Raw genomic sequence first — 17,264 nt, 5'->3', positions numbered from 1 at the left:
CAGGCCCCGCCTCCCGCCGCGCGCGTCCAATCCGCGCTCACCCCGCCTGCGCGCCCCTCCCAGCCCCCTCCAGATGTTCCCAGGACAAGAGCTAAGTCTGCCCTGTCGGCGTGCGCCGCTTCCGCCCCGGAGGGAGGGAGGGCCCCCTCCATAGCCCCCTCCCCCCCTGCACAAAAACACTGCCCAGGCCGAGCCTGGCCGGGTAAACCTCCCCAGTGCCCGGGGAGGGGACGCTGGGCTGGGCCGGACCGGGTGCCCGAGGGGGAGAGGCAAAAGCAGAGAGAACTAAGTAGCTGCGCGGGGGCCCGCGGGCCTGCGTGTCTGCTCTGTGGGGCTGGGCGTGCACGTGGGTATGGGGTGGTGAGCCTTGGTGTTTGTGATTTGCTTCTCTGCATCCGTGTTGGGTGTAAATCCGTTTGAAGAGGCTTGAGTGCCTCCTTGGCCTTAAATGCTGGGGTCTCCTTTTCTCCCGCTAGGATGGAGTCCTCCAGTATATTCGGAAAACTGGGCGCTAGGAACAGGTTTTGCTGTCATCGCAGAGCTGGCCGTGTCCTCACTGATTCGGGAAGGAAGATGGGGCAGAAAAAGGATACGGTGTTATTCTTAACCACTTGCTCTCTCAGTGGGGTAAGGTCCTGCCCAGTAGAACCATGTGCTTAGAGAGGAAAAGCAAACAGCCCACCCAGGACCTTGCAGAGCGTCAGAGCTCCTCTTCGGTAGCATTATTACTGATTCTTGGTTAAGCATCTTTTTGTCCTTATCTGGATACCATATCTGCACAACCGGCATTGTATTGTGGGGGTCGGGAAATGCAGGTTCTGAACTGGGTTCTGCAGAGAAATACAAAGGGATCCCTAGGCACAGTCCTTGCCCATTTTATGAAAATTGCTTCAGCTGCAAGTATACAGTGACTTAAAGCAACCTACTGGTCCAATAAATGAAAATAAACCTGAGGGAACATGGGATGTTCAAATTGGCTAGGATTACTCAAGGGCTATTCTCTGAAGGAGGAGTTTTTAATTTAAAATGGGATTTGATGGGCAGAGAGAAATGAGTAGGATCCAGGCAGAGTAAGGACACAAGGAGACTCAGGTAGGAATGCACAGCTCCTCTGCATGGAACACGAACAGATCACTTTGGGAGGGTGAGAAGCAGGAGAAGTCTGGAGATTTTGTATGGAGGAGGTCAGAATGAGGATATGGATTTGACAAGACAGATGATAAAGCATATTGGGTTCTTGAGCATAGGGGTAGTTCGTTGAAGAGTGCCTGAGGGTGGTAATATTATTTTTTCCATTTAAATAAGAGGAATTTATTGGTCAGTTTTTAATTTTAGACGTTTTTTGTAGATTCCTTGGGATTTCCTGTATAGATAATCATGCCATTTGCAAATAGGGACAGTTTTATTTCTTCCTTTCAGATCCATATGCTTTTTTTCCCTTTTTTCTCTTTTCTTGTCTTATCGCACTGGCTAGAATTTCCAGGTGAATAAAAGTGGTAAAATCAGTACATCTTCGCCTTGATCCTAATTAGGTGGAAAGTATTCAGTCTTTTACCATTAGGTATAAGGTTAGCTGCAGATATTTTGTAGATGCTCTTTATTGAGTTGAGGATTTTTTTTTTTTAGCCATGAATAGGTGCTGAGTTTAGTCAAGTGCTTTAATATAAGCATGTGATTTTTCTTCCTAAGCCTGTCAATATGGTGGGGTTGATTGATTTTCAAATATTGAACCAGCCTTGTATCCTTGGAATAAACTCCACTTGGTCTTGGTATGTAATTTGTTTTATATATTGCTAAATTCTATTTGTAATATTGGTCTGTACTACCTTTTTAAAAATTTTAACTATCTTTTTCTCATTTTGGTATCAGGTTAATACTCCCTTCAAAAACAAGCTGGGAAGCGTTCTCTTCTCTTCTGTTTTCTGAAGGAGATTGTGTAGAATTGATTAATTCTTTAAACATTTGGTAGAATTCTCCAGTAAGACCATCTGGGCCTAGAGATTTCTTTTTTGAGGAGTTTTAAAATTTTGAATTCAATGTCCTTAATACTTAAAATACAGCTACTCAAACTACTTCATTTTAGATAAGCTGTGGTAATTTGTGCTTTTCAGGAAGTGGTCCAGTTCATCTAAGTTGTCAAATTTATGTGTATAGAGTTGTTAGGCACTTATTATTGAAACCTAAAAGATGTCCTGATGATTACTCCCACCAGATCTTATCTTTTTGCTGTTATTTTAATATTTTTTATTGGTATATCCTTAAATGCACAGATCTAGGTGTTCTCTTTGATGAATTTCAACAATAATGTACACCCACGTAACCAACACCCACAAGATACTAAACATTTCTATCACCCCAGAAAGTTCTGTCATATGCCTCATTATAGTCATTTTCCATGCACCCACCACCACCCTTCCCCAGCAATATTTTGAATGGTCACCATCATTTTGTCTGTTATTTGATTTCATATGAATAACAATCAAACAGTATATACTTTTTTGTGTTAGCCTTCATTAGTCTATTTGTTGTTGGTGGTGTTTTTCTTTGGGAGGTACTGAGGCTTGAACCCAGGACCTTGTCTATGAGAGGCAGGCATTCACTCAGCTGTACTGACTCCTCTAGTCTAGTAGCATTTCTGAGTTCCATCCCATGTGTATTAGTTACTCTATTAGTTTTTCTTATTGAATAATATTCCATTGTATCAATATATCACATTTCAAACAATCCATTCTCCAGTTGATAATTGGGTTTCTTTCCAGTTTTTTGGCTCTTATGAATAGGCTGCTATAAACTTGTGCAAAAAAATTTTTTGTGAACATGTTTTCATTTATCTTTTTTTAAAGATTTATTTATTTATTCCCCCCTTCCTCCCCCCCCCCCAATTTGCTGCACTTGCTACATCTGTTCATTGTTTGCTCATCTTCTTTTTAGGTGGCACTGACACCAAACTAGGGACCTCTCGTGTGGGAGGGAGGCACCTAAACGCTTGAGCCACCTCTGCTCCCTGCTTTGTTGTGTCTCTCATTGTGTTTTCCTCCTTGTGTCTTTTTGTTGCATCATCTTGTTACATCAGCTGGCTATCTTACTCTTCTTCTTTAGGAGGCACCTGGAACTGAACCAGGGACCTCCCGTGTGGTAGGTGGGAGTTCAACCACTTGAACCACATCCGCTTCCCTCACCTATTTCTTTCTTTTTTTTTTTTTTTTAAGATTTATTTATTTATTTCTCTCCCCTTCCCCCCACCCCAGTTGTCTGTTCCCTGTGTCTGTTTACTGCATCTTCTTCTTTGTTCACTTCTGTTGTTGTCAGCAGCATGGGAATCTGTGTTTCTTTTGTTGCATCATCTTGTTGTGTCAGCTCTCCATGTGTGCGGCGCCATTCCTGGGCAGGCTGCACTTTCTTTCGCGCTGGGCGGCTCTCCTTACGGGGCGCACTCCTTGCTTGTGGGGCTCCCTTACGCGGGGACACCCCTGCATGGCAGGGCACTTCTTGCGTGCATCAGCACTGTGCATGGGCCAGCTCCACACGGGTCAAGGAGGCCTGGGGTTTGAACCACGGACCTCCCATGTGGTAGACGGACACCCTAACCACTGGGCCAAGTCCACTTCCCCCTCACCTATTTCTTGATGATAGAAGTGGCACCTATGGAAACTTACAGCATTGACTAGTTCTTATTCAATCTTCCAATGTTTATTGAATAGAGACCAGTAAGCTAGTCCTGAGATTACAACAGAACGTCTTTCCTCAAGTGCTTAGGAGTTCAGTAAAGCTGCATATATCTGTTTTATTCCGAAACCAGGTGGTGGAAAACCTTAAAAGTCTGCCAGGCATTTCTAAGTATTTTTGGATGTTTCCAAATAGCTGAATTTTTGGAAGCAAACAGAACATCTACATGACACTTTTCATCCAGATGTTTACCCATTTTATAAACAAAGCTGGAACATCTGCACTTGTCAGAACAAGTATCTGCCCTTCTTACTTAAAGACTTTTGCATGCTTGATGGTTTAGGCATTCTGATTTTGGCAGATTCTCTGCTTCACAGACAAATCCACTTCACTGAGGTGAAAGAAATGTAGCTACCATTGCTCCATGACTGCTTTTCTGACCTTGATGAGGCTTAAGATACCTTCATTCCTCAATGCTGCTGTTCACTTAAATTACTAAAAACTGCACAGAAGTCCCAAGGTTGGTTCTCCACCCTTGTTATATATACATACATATATATATATATATATACCGCTAATCATCTATTATTCCTTACTCGAGTTGATATATATATATATATATATATACCGCTAATCATCTATTATTCCTTACTCGAGTTGATATATATATATATATATATACCGCTAATCATCTATTATTCCTTACTCGAGTTGCCTGTGTTATAAAACAAGCTAGGCCTCTTAGGTCTCCAGGTGCTCAAGCTGTTGGTAACAAACCAGTTCGGTGGCGTGGTCTAACTGTGCATGCAGTGCTGACGACTGGCATCTCAGAGAACCACTCCCTCACTGCTTGCATCAGTACTTTGAATGGAGTTCTCTGCTTCAGTACGATGTGGTCACTGGGGCATCTTTACTCCCGAGCTTGGCATTGTAACCACTTAGTCAGTGTTCCACTGGTTGATTAGCTGACCCCAGTTTAGAACTCCTGATAGCAGGAGATGGGTTGGTAACTGGCCTCTCAAAACATTTTAATAAGCTGGCTCTTCTCCAGGTTGGATTGCCTCTGAGTGTACTTTTTTTTCCTCCTGCTTTTATTTTGCTGAGTGCAGTCTTGATGTCTTCCCTGCTCAGTAAGAGGAAGACAGGGCTGGAGAGAGGCTGCTATTTGGTTCATTTGCTGAACAGGAATAGATCTCTGCTGCTGCTGCTTATCCCACATGGGACGTTGATGTTGCTTGGCTTCTGACAGCATTGCCAATATGTGCTTTGAAAGCTCCTACCTTGCATGGACATGATGTATCTATTCAGATCTTGAACCCCTATTTCCTCACTTTTTTTTTTTTAAAGATTTATTTATTTATTTAATTTCCCCCCCTCCCCTGGTTGTCTGTTCTCTGTGTCTATTTGCTGCGTCTTGTTTCTTTGTCCGCTTCCGTTGTCGTCAGCGGCACGGGAAGTGTGGGTGGCGCCATTCCTGGGCAGGCTGCACTTTCTTTCACGCTGGGCGGCTTTCCTCACGGGCGCACTCCTTGCACGTGGGGCTCCCCCACGCGGGGGACACCCTTGCGTGGCACGGCACTCCTTGCGCGCATCAGCACTGCGCATGGGCCAGCTCCACACGGGTCAAGGAGGCCCGGGGTTTGAACCGCGGACCTCCCATATGGTAGACGGACGCCCTAACCACTGGGCCAAAGTCCATTTCCCTTACCTCACTTTTCATTACTCAAAAGTCCTTATCGATGGGGAGCGGATGTAGCTCAGTAGTTGAGTGCCTGCTTTCCATGTACGAGGTCCTGGGTTCAAGCCCCAGTACCTCCTAAAAAAAAAATTCTTATTGAGTCTTTATTATATGCCAGACATTAGATAACAAATATCAAATATGGAATTCAGTGTGGTATGATAAGCAATGAGCTTGGCAAGGTAAGCAATGGGAAGATCAGACTTGATCTCAGGAGCCATGAGGAACCTGTGAATGGTTTTAAGCAGAGCGGGGAGGGGGCACAATCAGATTTGCATTTTCCAAGTCACTGTTGCTGCAGTGTGGTACTGTGAAGTCAGGGGACCAGACAGAAAGTTTTTGCAGTCATTGAGGGGGGAAATGAGAAATGATGTGGTCTGGACTAGAAAAGTGATGATGGTGATGGAGAAGAGATGAGTTGAACAGGTCAGAGCGTAAACCACTGTGCCTGAGGAGGAGGCTGTGGGGTGCTGCATATGATCTCACCCAGGGCAGCACGAGTACCCTCTGACCAAGAGCGGCTGCCACTGCCAGGAAAACATTGTTTTCTTTGTGGGCCATGATATGGAAAAGGCTGGGAAACCCTGACGTGGGTTTGGGTAAGTGATTCCGAAGCTCAGGGGAGAGATCTGGGCTAGAGATGAGAAACTGGTGAGTCCTCAGCTCCTAGGTGGGAACAGAAGCACTGGAGTAGAGATCAGGCCAGGAGAGAAGAGAAGTGGGGCTGCAACAGGCTATGAGGAGCGTCAGCCATGGGGAGGGGTCTCCAGAGAAGGAGGAAGAAAACCAGGAAAGGTTCCACACGCACACACAAGGACTGAACTGTTCCTGAAGGTGTTGAGGTCAAGTTCGATCAGGACTGAGCAATCTCCACAGACTTTAGCCACATATCACTGGAGGCTTTTGGCAAAACCAGATTTTGAAGGGTTGAGAAAGATGTATAGAGTAAGAAATAAAGATAAGTGTTTAAAACTCTTTAAGGGAAACGGATTTGGCTCAACTGATAGAGCGTCCGTCTGCCATATGGGAGGTCCAGGGTTCAAATGCAGGGCCTCCTGACCCGTGTGGTGAGCTGGAGTGTGTGCAGTGCTGATGAGCACAAGGAGTGCTGTGCCACGCAGGGGTGTCCCCCGCATAGGAGAGCCCCACACACAAGGGGTGCGCCCTGTAAGAAGAGCTGCTCTGTGTGAAAAACGTGCAGCCTGCCCAGGAGTGGTGCTGCACACACGGAGAGCTGACACAGCAAGATGATGCAACAAAAAGAGACACAGATTCCCGGTGCCGCTGACAAGAATGCAAGCGGACACAGAAGAACACACAGCGAATGGACACAGAGAGCAGACAACAGGTGGGGGGGGGGAAGGGGAGAGAAATAAATAAAAATACATAAATAAATTTTAAAAAAAAACCCTCAAGAATATTGGCTATGCTGGGAGGAAAAAGTTAGGGAGAGAGGTGGGTGAGGAAATGGAGCATAAGATATGGGATCAAGGTAAAGTTATTTTTAGAGAGACACTACTTAATTTTATTTTAAAAATAATTTAAAATTAGTTTTTTAAAAAATATGTGCATATGGTTAAAACAATCAAATATAGAAGTAATTCTTTGCAACACCACCATTTCCAACCCCTGACAGTGAGACATTTGGCTGATTCTTCTAAGTACGTAATATGCTTATTCTGCTATTCCTTGATTTTCCATTTTCAGATGTTTTATTATTACCTTCCATGCATATATTTTTTTAAAAGGTACCGAAATGGGATCTTACCATTCACACCGTTCTGCGCCTTGTTTCTTGCACTTAACACATCTTGGAGACCTTTCCATTTTAACATACAGAGATCTCCCTTGTTCTTTTTTTTTCCCTTCATTTTCTTTTAAATGTTACATTAAAAAAATATGAGATCCCCATATACCCCCCACTCCCCTCCCTTGTTCTTTTTAATAACTGCATAGTATTCCATTTTTTGGCTGTACCATATTATTTATGTTTCCTACTGATGGGTATTTAGATTATTTCTGGCTTTTCACTATTATTAACCATACCATAACGGGTAACATCGTGCAGTCACCTTTGCATACGTAAGTAAGTATATCTAGAGGATAAATTCCTAGCAGTGAAATTCCTGGGTATGTGCTGTCTACATTTTGATAAGACGAATTGCATTCTGAAACGGTCATGTCAATTTACATTCCCACTAACCGGGTAATAGAATATCAATTTCCCCTACACTCTCATCACCACTGTTTTATCAAATTTGTGAATTTTGTTCTCATCTAAGTGATGAAAATGTTCTTTCATTGTTTTCCTTGCGTATAATTAAGGAGTACGATTAAACAAGTTTCCAAGTGTTTATCTGCTATTATTGTTTTCTATAAATGTTTTTCTAATACTTATAAGAGTTGTTTGTATTATAGTGAAATTAGTCCTTTATCACAAGTATTGAAAATAGCTTTCCTAGTTGGTAGTATGTCATGTGACTTTATTGGAGTTTTTTTTTTCCTTTTTTATTTTATGTAGTCAAACTTATCAACCTTTCTTTTATGGTTTTTGGGTTTCTTGTTTTGTTTAGAAGGTACAAGTTTTAAAATTACTTGTTTTCTCTAATGTGCTTCTGGTTTTCTTTTTACTTGTAACGATTCCATCTAGAATCTTGTTAAATGGCATGGATCACTGTTTTATTATTTCCCATTACTTCCCAGAATGACATCTCCATTCTATACCAGCCAGTCTCGTCCTCAACATAAAACACGCCTATTCCTGTGTGCCCTTGCCAAGACGCTCCTCCCTCCAGGCTCACAGGCAATGCTCCTTTCCCTCTGCTGTCATACCAAATGCTTCCTTCCCTTTCAGGGATAGCTCAAGTCCCGCATCTTCCAGAAAGTCTTCCATGTCCATTCTAGCCCAGGAAGATTTTTCCCTCTTCTGAACCTCACTTGATTGCATGCTACTTTGTATTAGCCTCCTCTTTCCTCCTCAACTTTAATGTAATTGCTGAATGAATCAAGGATAACCTTTGAAAGAACTGGGGTTATTTTACCTGCTTTCCTCTAGCCCCGCAGCAGATAAGATCATGGTGGGTATATGAAAGGCATTTGATACTTTTTGATTTGCCATAAAAATGTATGGCCAATGAGTATCTGGAATGTGGCTGGTCTGGACTGAGATGACTTGTAGTGCAAAATACACTTCTGATTTTGAAGTATAAAAAAATAGGGTAACACAGCTCATGATTTTTATATTGACTGTATGTTGAAGTGAAAATATTTTTAATATATTAGATAAAAATGTCATTATATGTCTTGTCCCTTAAGAAGTCTTACTATGCTTGCTGTTAGATTCTAAATTAGGCTGGTTTGAGGGTAAATATGATCTTTTCTTGGAACCAAAGATATTCTGTCTCCAAGGGCGCTCCAGGCCATTATACACCTTTCTGGTGTACCAGAGCCCCAGGGTTATGGGCACTAATTACACATTTTCTTTGAACTAGCAGCTTGAAACACAACGGTTCTTCCCAACAGGTCAGGTTCATATGCTGAAGGATCTTCCGAAGCTTTTAGTGGTTGGAAATCCTCAGTTAGCCGCGTAGACAGAGGCTTTGCCTCCTCCTTGGGTCTCTGGGGCCATTTTATGCCATTAAAGAGTTGTTTGGAAAAGGTGCCGGGTGGTCTTGTACCCAAGTCTCAGTGTAGTCAGAGCCCCTGTTTGTTTCCTGTTGCCACTGTAACAAATCACCATAAACTCAGTAGCTTAAAACAATGCAAATTTATTCTTTTACAGTTCTAGAGATCAGAAATCTAAAATCAAGGTGTTGGCAGAGCTGTGTTTCATGGGAGGTTTCAGGAGAGAAGCTGTTCCCACACTTGTTCAGTTTCGAGAAGCTGCCTGCATCCCTTGGCTCACGGCCCTTCCTCACATCACTCCCACTTCTTACTTCTGTCTTCCTATCTCCTACTAGGGTCAAATCTCCCTCTGCTCCCCCTACCCCTACAGAGAGACACTTAGGATTACAATTAGGGCCTGTCTGGATAGTCCAGGTTAATCCCCCCATCTCAAAACCCTTAATTGAATCACATCAGCAAAGTCCCTCTGCCATCTAAGGTAACAAAGGTTCTGGGGAAGAGGGCACAGGCATTTGGGGGCCGTTATTCAGTCCAGCACAGCCCCACATACACTCCTCCACGATGTCTTCGTGAAGGATGGTGGGAGAACACACAGCAGGGTCATGAGGTCTCAAAATGTTCTTAAGATCTGCAGGGAAATGAGTGACTTCATCTCTGTAACCACTGCGACCACTCTGAGACCATCGTAAACTGGCCTCATCTCCATTGGCAACAGCGTTGCTTCCTTTAAAATGCTCTGTAGAGTTGAAGCTGAAGTCCTTTTGACTTCCCTATCCTAAAAAACAATTTGAGATAATAAGACGCATGCTTTCTGTAGTAATGAGGTGTTTTTCTCATCAGCCTTTTTGGTCTACCAAGTATAGTTGTGGTCTGGGGCAGCCCAAACATGATCTGCGGCCTGCTTGCGGGGTGCGATGGCACCTTGTTTTTAACACTGAATTCTGCAAAATACCTTCATATCCTTTAATCCATTTGAGCACAGGAAAAGGAAGATCTTGTTATTTCAACTGTCCAGATAAATAAACCGAGGCGTGGAGAGGTTAAATGACTCGAACAAGGTGGACGTACAACAATTACTAGCGGATCTTGATTCCTCATGATGTTTTCCACCATACTGACCCTGGCCAAACTCAATCCCAAGGGGTTGGGGGCCAATCAAATCGATCCCGGGAGTTGGCCTTGGGAGCCCTGCCTCTTGAGCATGAAACAGACTGACCCCCAGCTTCAGGAGGCTCTACCCAGGGTCAAAGCTAAGGGCAGATTGGGAATTTCAGGAATTAAGGGGGAGGCTAGAGTTGCCGGCCAGTCCTCGGTACCACGAGAGGGTAGCTGGGGAGGAGGAAGACTTGAAAGTGTCCCTGCTGGCTGCGTGGGGCTGCTCACTCCTCACTCTCCGCAGCACCACAGGGTCAAGCCTGTTTAGCTGGTAGGCAGCGGCGAGGCCAAGTCAGGACTCAGCCTACAATTAGGTCTGACTCCTGCGAGGGGAACTCTAAGAGCGTCAGAGGCAGCGAAGGGAGGCCCGGCTCAGTCTCTCGTTCCACATCTGAAGACATACAGCGGGGGTTCTTAACCAGGGGCCTGTGAGGTTGAATTGAAATTTAAAAAAAAAACATTATTCTTGTGGGGACGTGTTGGTGCAGGTGTGATATACTTATTAAATAATACACAGAATAGTGTATTATTATATACACTATAATAATACACAGTATAGTGTATTATTATATAGTGTAGTATATAGACTTGGTAAGGGGTTCACGGGTTTCACCTGACTGGCAAAGGGGTCCGTGCAACAAAAAAGGTTAAGAACCCCTGACATAGAGTGAGGAAGCAGAGCAACTCTGAAGCTCGTGCTCTTCCGCCTACACTACACTGGGTTTCTGGAATCTCTTCCCAGCCTTGATTTCTGGGCCATTTCGTGGCAGCTTAGGCCCAGACTCTGGAACCATCCTGCCTAGGTTCAAAGCCCAGCTCGGCCACTTACTCGGTGTGAGACCTTGGGAAAGTCTCTTACCCTTGATAGGCTTCAGTTTCCACATCTGCAAAATGGAGATAACTGACCCTACCCCATCTGGTTGTTTCAAGGAGTAATGAAGGTATGTCTGGCACATGTTGCTCTATTATCTTTTTTTGTTTGTTTTCTTTTTTCCTGTTTCTAACCCAGAGCTTTTTGGGTTGCTCCTTTTCCCCTCTCAGTAACTATTAGCAGCCCTCAGTACTAGGACACAGTCCTCTCCTTCCATATCCATTCATTTTTCGAATTTTCTATTCACAAAATCTCACTCACCCTATTTGAATGACTTCTGAATTTTTATATCCAGTCTTGATCTGCTGTCCTCTTCCAAATCACCAATACTCATGTCTTAAAGGCATGCTTGAGAAAACATACCTCAAGCTTCATGACAAGCAAAGACTAAGCTTATCTCCCTCTCAACTTCCTAATTTCCCTCTTTTCTCATGGTTTCCCGGGCAGTCTTTGCTCAATCACAGATCTCCCTTTTCTTCTCAATAATTTAATTCAGGCAGATTCGTTCATATAGTCATTCAACAAATAATTCTCGGGCTTCTTGCCATGTGTCAGGCATTGTGCTAGGCCTAGGTGTACAAAGGTAAGTTGGGCTTGAGGAGCTCGATCTTGTGGTGGTGGTAAAAAGGCATGTAAACTATTATGATACGATGTGGGTAACAGTATAATAGAGGCTTCTATGCAGTGCCCGCTAGAATTTAGTGTATAAATGCAAAGTGCTATAGGAGTGTGGAAAGAGTTCTAAAAAAATATATTTGAGTCATCTTTTAGGAAAAATAGTTCACCTAGATTGCAAGGTGGAAAGAAGGGGAGTAGAGTGACAGCTTGTCCTTATTTCAAAGATACAAAAGGACATAGCATGCCTTGGACATTTTGCCAAAAGTTTCTGCCGGATTTTGAGGCTGCCCAACTGTTAAGGAGTTAAAGGAGAGTGAACCCAGGAATGTTAATTCTCAGTGTAAAACCCTTTCAATATCTCTTTTCTTGGACTTCCTTTCGCCCCATTTCATTGCCTCCAGAATTAATCTGTTTCTTTCTTTCTCCTCTTCTATCAGTGATTCAGGGATGAGATGATCTCTTGGGTCTGTTTTGCCTTGAAGAGTAGAAGGCTCCGGTCCCAGCTGGTATTGCCAAAGCAGCACACTAACTCCATGCCATGGTCCTGGGTCAAGATCTCTACAATCTGATTGGCCATATCACCTCGGATGGCAAGGGAGCGGAAGTGGTCAAAATCATGGTGGCCCAGCTTCCGGAGACGCCTGGCAGCTGCGCGGTAACACTTCCAGGGCTGCGGCTCCACGAGAAGGTAGTGGCAGAGGGAGGAAAGGTGGGCCAGGAACTCCCACAGGCCCTGGTCTCCGTGGTTCAGATGAATCCACATGGTTATTGACATGCAGAAGCCAATGTCAAAAACGGAGCATCCGAACTGGCTTAAAAAAGAGCTCAAGAGAACCTTCCGGGTCCTCTGATTCATAAAGTCCAGCGTGATAAAGGTCAAGGCGCCAGGAAAAGGGGATTCTTTCTCCGCTCGCGCCACCAGGACTGGATCTATGTCACAGCAGAGGAGGCGAAGTTCTCTAGCAGCGTCTGCATGGGCCTCCCCATCACGTAGGGACAGGAAGTGTTTGTACAGAGCCACACTCAGCTCCTAGGGGAATCCAAAAGAGCGTTGTCATTGCAGTGACTGGAAGAGAAACCTGTCTCTCTCATTCTCCCACTCAGACTGCCACCTGTCCCTGGCTTTGTAGGACTAGCCCCTCATAAACTATACCCTGAGGAGGCGGAATGGAAAGTTCCACAGGCCAGGCTCTCAGCGCCCCCCAGGGGTCACAAGCCATAATGCACCATCTCTAGAGTTCCCTAACTCTTAACGACTGGGTCCTACCAATGAAAGTTAGAGACCAAAGGATGCAGCCAAGGTGCCTAGGGCAGAATTTTCCAGCCTAACAAATAGGCTGGTAAACTTTCTATCTTTTCCTCTTTTCATTTTTTTTGGGTACCGCAGACCCCAGGAATGAGAGCTAGGAGAGAAGTCCAGAGACATAACCAGTTCCTTACCAGGAAGATATGGAATACACGCCATCTTAGAACAACCCACTTGGCAGACTTGTGGTTGGGAAAGTCTGGATTCCAAAAAGTCCTCAGTCAGCATTTACTCTACAAATTCAGTTTTACTACCTGTTTTCAACACCCCCTTCTGAGACATTCTGCTTCTATAGCCATCACTCCCCAGATTTATTGCTGATCTCCTTCTGGCCAAATCTAATAATTCTTGATTTTTACCATCTTAGCACCATTTTGACTTTTTAAACAAGTTACCATCTCCTTTCTCTAACGTTGACTTCTACAACAATTTTTACCTAACTTAAATTTGTGCTGTTCAGTACGGTCTTTTCAAGGCATTTTCCTATTCCCTACCTCATTTGCTCTGTGCAACAATCCTGTGAGGAAAATATTTATACTCTTTATGTGGGTGAAGAAAATGTAGCTGGAAACAACCCAAATGTCCAATAGTAGAAGCATAGATAAAAAAATGTATATTCCTTAAGAGGAAATATTACACAGCACTTAAAAATGAAAGAATTCAGTTCAGTGCAACAACATGGATGACTCTTAAAATACATAATGCTGAGTGAGAAAAACACAAGAAAATATATGGTAAGCATTCACTTACGTGACATTCAAATAGATGAAATTAAGCTATTTATTGCTTAGGGATATAATAGGAAGCTATAAAGAAAAGCAAGGAAACAATTATAAAAGGTTAGTAGTTACCTCTGGGAAGAAAGAGGGGTTATGATAAGGAAGAGGCATATGGGGAATTTGGAGGAAGGTGGCAATGTTTTATTCTTCGTCAGGACAGTGGTCATAAAGTGATTTGCTTTATAATTATTCATAAACTACAGGTTTATGTTTTATGGACTTTTCCATATTCATGTCATGGTTCACCACAAAAACAGTATTTTAAAAATTATAGTTCAGTTAAAATGGGGAAAGTTATATTGTATTTATGTTACCACTATAACATTTTTTAAAAATTATGATTCAGAGAGGCTATTGACTTACCTGTCCCATGTCACATGATAAGTATGTGGCAAGATAAGGCTGTGTTAGGTTCTTCCCTCTATGGTAGCTTCTCAAATTTTAATGGGACTACAAATCACCTGGGGAATCTTGTTAAACTAAAGGTTCTTATTTAGTAGATCTGGGGCAGGGGTGAGATTCTGTATTTTTATACAAGTTTCCAAGTCATGCCAATGCTGTTAGTCCAAGGCCTACACTTTGAGTAGCAAGGCCCAATATCACCCTGCTTGATTTTTTTCCCATCTCTCTCTTTACTTCTTTGGTCTCCCTCCTCCCATCTGATCTTGAGTGTGGATCCATGTTTGACTGACCACTTCTTTCACCTCATTCTCTATCACATCTTTTCATTCTCTCCATCCTAAATTCCCCAATCCTAAAGTCCCCTGGAAGCTTAAAAAAGGAAATGCAGTGTCATGGGTCCCATTCCGAGATTCTGATTCAGTAGGTCTGGAGCTTTTAAAACAAAATTAAATGAAAAACTCCCTGTATTAGATACAATGGGATAATATTAATAAATGGACTATGATGAGGTTGTTTAAAAAAAAAAAAAAAGGTAGACTTTCGAGTAATCCCCAGATTACAAAATGAAAAAGCAAGGTGCACAATGGTGTGCTACTATTTGTAAAACCCAAAGGGGGCAAATTTATACATACATAAATATTGTATACACACAGGATGGATACCCAAGAAATGACAAACACTGGTTGCCACTGTGGAGGGGAAGAGGAGGACTAAGTTTGGGAGTTAAGACTTACTTTCCACTATATACCTTTTTGCATTTTTAATGTTTTATCAAGTGCATTATCTTTTTTTAAGTGCAAAATAAAAAGCTCCCTAAATATACAGCCGGGTTTGGGAACCACCGCCCCAGGTAACTGCCACGAAGTCCTTGCCTCCACGGTGCATACACACTACTCTCTCAATTTTAAAGTCTGCAGTGGTTTCCTAATGCCTCGCATGAAATCTAAGCCCCGGTCTCTTTTCCCTTGCTTTCCCCCTGATTTTCGATATCACAGTGAAGAAATGTTTGCGGGGAACACCCAGTCATTTGCTCATTCAGGCCTTTAAATCCGTAGGCAAATCCTTCCCCTCACTCCCATCTTACCAGCTGCTCCCACAGGGCCGTCAAGCCTCCACCAGTCTTTTTGGCCAAAGGCCATTAACACTGTAAGTCCAACTCTCCCCAGTCCCTCCTCCCTCCTCAGCCCCCACCAGGTCGATGGTGATGGAGGGAGTGGAATGAGGGGTCTAATTTTTGTAGCAGGCTATAGGTGTTCCGTTATTTTGCATGTGGATTCACCATAATCACTACACGCCTGAAAGAATACTTTGCAGTAAGAAGACGTGGCAGTGCCTCCCTCCTCCACCTCCTCCGGGACGATGCTGTAATTTCCTTCTCCATCCTCTCCACTGTGCTCCGTCAACTCCTGGCTAAATCACCACTTGGCTCCACGTTTGGCACAAATGTGAACCTTAATTCCAGGCACGACCCTGTCACCACTGCCTGATCTCTCCCGGGAAACCCCGTCTCAACCTCCTGCTCCCAAAAGTGGGTCTGCGGACGACGCTTCTCTCCAGCCAGGTCGCCAGCTACGCTAGAGCAGAGGAGGCAGGCGCGGGGAGCCGAGAGCGCCCCTCCCCTGCCGCGCGGGGCCCGGAGCGCGGGGCCGCGGGGTGGGGACCCGGGAATTCGGAACGTAGTCGGGAATGATGCCTCCCCGAGATTCCTAAGAGAGAGGGTTGTGGCACCGCGGCGCGCAGGGAGCAGCAGCACAGGGCGGATCACCGCTGTGCCTTTAAGCTCATTTTGGAAAAGTCTCGATGGGTGTGATGTTAACGCCCAGGCCAGAACCCCAGTGAGGGCTGAGGCAGCCAACCACTGGGCTCCTGCTCCGATCTCTCCCCGGTCACTCACCCCGGAGTTACACCCCACGTCGAGCCCCAGGATCGGTCTCGGGTTGGGACTCTCGTTAGGGAAGAGCCTTTGCAGCAGCTCCGGGGGCAGGAGGCGGAGCCTCAGCTCCGGAGGGTGGAAGCGGGAGTAATGAGGGAAATTCCCGAACGGGGCGGCCCCGGGTTCCAGAACTCGCCGTTCCTCCCCCGCCGAGGCCTCCTCCGCGCCCCGGGGAGTCGGTCTCGTGGCCGCCGCCATTGGCCCGAGTCCCGCCTGCGGGATCCCGCGGAACCGGAAGCCGGGTTGGGGCGGCGGGGCGAGCCCGGGCCGGGCGGCCAGTGCGCGTGCGCGGAAGGCAGGGGCCCCTATCAGGGGGTGGGAGTGCCGCGGTGCCTAGTCCAGGCTGGCGCTCAGTGCTGAAGCGCGGGGCCCTCGGATGAAAGTGATAGTAGCAGGATTTGACTCTAGGCAGCCTGGCTCCAAAGATTGTGCTGGCAGCCGCTGTGTTATTTTCAGCCCCGACTCTCCTGGGCCTAGCACAATGCGTGGCTCCAAGATGCTCAGCCAATGTCTGTTGAATGAACACTCAATAGAGGATGCAGCTAGGCGACCGAAGGCAAGTTGGTTTCAGGAAAACGGAAATAGGAGGGAGAAAGGAGAAGCACTGAAACAGACATGGTGGAATGAGGCTGGGCAAGATGTGGGCTGAGCCAGACGGGAAAAAAAAACAGAGCCGGCCGGGAGAGAAACTGAAGGGGCAGCCTCAGTAGCAGGTTCAAGCCGGGGTGGCCCAGAATGTCCCGCAGGGCTAGCCAGAGGTCGGCAGAGTCGTGCGAGTCAGTTCATCTTCAAAGGGCCTCCTGCTCCCAAAGCCTGCAGTTTGCTCAACACCCTCTGAGGGGCTGATGCCCGACCCCTGCAGACAGCGCCATCAGGGGCTCAGACAGGCCCTGTCCCTTTTTCTAATTTTTGCTTCACACATCTCACCTTTACCTGACCTGCTGTTTCACTATTATAAGATTAGGAGGGAAACGGACTTGGCCCAGTGGTTAGGGCGTCCGTCTACCACATGGGAGGTCCGCGGTTCAAACCCCAGGCCTCCTCGACCCGTGTGGAGCTGGCCCATGCGCAGTGCTGATGCGCGCAAGGAGTGCCCTGCCACACAGGGGTGCCCCCTGCATAGGGGAGCCCCACGCGCAAGGAGTGCGCCCCGTAAGGAGAGCCGCCCAGCG

At 45.4% G+C, this 17,264-nt stretch overlaps 1 protein-coding gene and 1 long non-coding RNA gene across 3 annotated transcripts; one reads left to right on the top strand and one right to left on the bottom strand.

Moving 5' to 3' along the window:
• The first annotated feature begins 62 nt into the window (after positions 1-62).
• LOC131280598 (uncharacterized) lies at positions 63-13,424 on the top strand. The gene is made up of 2 exons (XR_009188248.1): positions 63-627; positions 12,110-13,424. It is a non-coding gene; the product is annotated as an uncharacterized lncRNA (long non-coding RNA).
• On the bottom strand, positions 9,156-16,359 carry BCDIN3D (BCDIN3 domain containing RNA methyltransferase). Of its 2 annotated transcripts, XR_009188247.2 has the most exons (3): positions 16,054-16,330; positions 11,316-12,702; positions 9,156-10,609 (listed from the first exon to the last, which is right to left on the bottom strand). XR_009188247.2 is itself a non-coding variant. In XM_058308262.1 (2 exons), the coding sequence occupies exons 1-2, from the start codon at positions 16,288-16,290 to the stop codon at positions 12,106-12,108; spliced, it is 834 nt and encodes a 277-aa protein (XP_058164245.1). In that variant the 5' UTR covers positions 16,291-16,359; the 3' UTR covers positions 9,156-12,105. The 2 variants fall into 2 exon arrangements, 1 of the variants encoding a protein (XP_058164245.1); XM_058308262.1 differs by having other exon boundaries at positions 9,156-12,702; positions 16,054-16,359.
• Positions 16,360-17,264: the final 905 nt, after the last annotated feature.

The sequence above is a fragment of the Dasypus novemcinctus genome, chromosome 12, assembly GCF_030445035.2.
Source record: "Dasypus novemcinctus isolate mDasNov1 chromosome 12, mDasNov1.1.hap2, whole genome shotgun sequence".
Lineage (NCBI taxonomy): Eukaryota > Metazoa > Chordata > Mammalia > Cingulata > Dasypodidae > Dasypus > Dasypus novemcinctus.
Note: the sequence above shows the minus strand (reverse complement) of the source record. Positions and strands in the feature narration are given on the sequence as shown.

What these genes read in the sequence shown, in the direction of transcription:
- BCDIN3D (XM_058308262.1), bottom strand. Translation starts at nt 16,290, where the DNA reads ATGGCGGCGGCCACGAGACCGACTCCCCGGGGCGCGGAGGAGGCCTCG. An exon ending in ACGTGGGGTGTAACTCCGGG is followed by an intron (nt 12,703 to 16,053) that starts GTGAGTGACCGG and finishes GGATTCCCCTAG; the next exon opens with GAGCTGAGTGTGGCTCTGTA.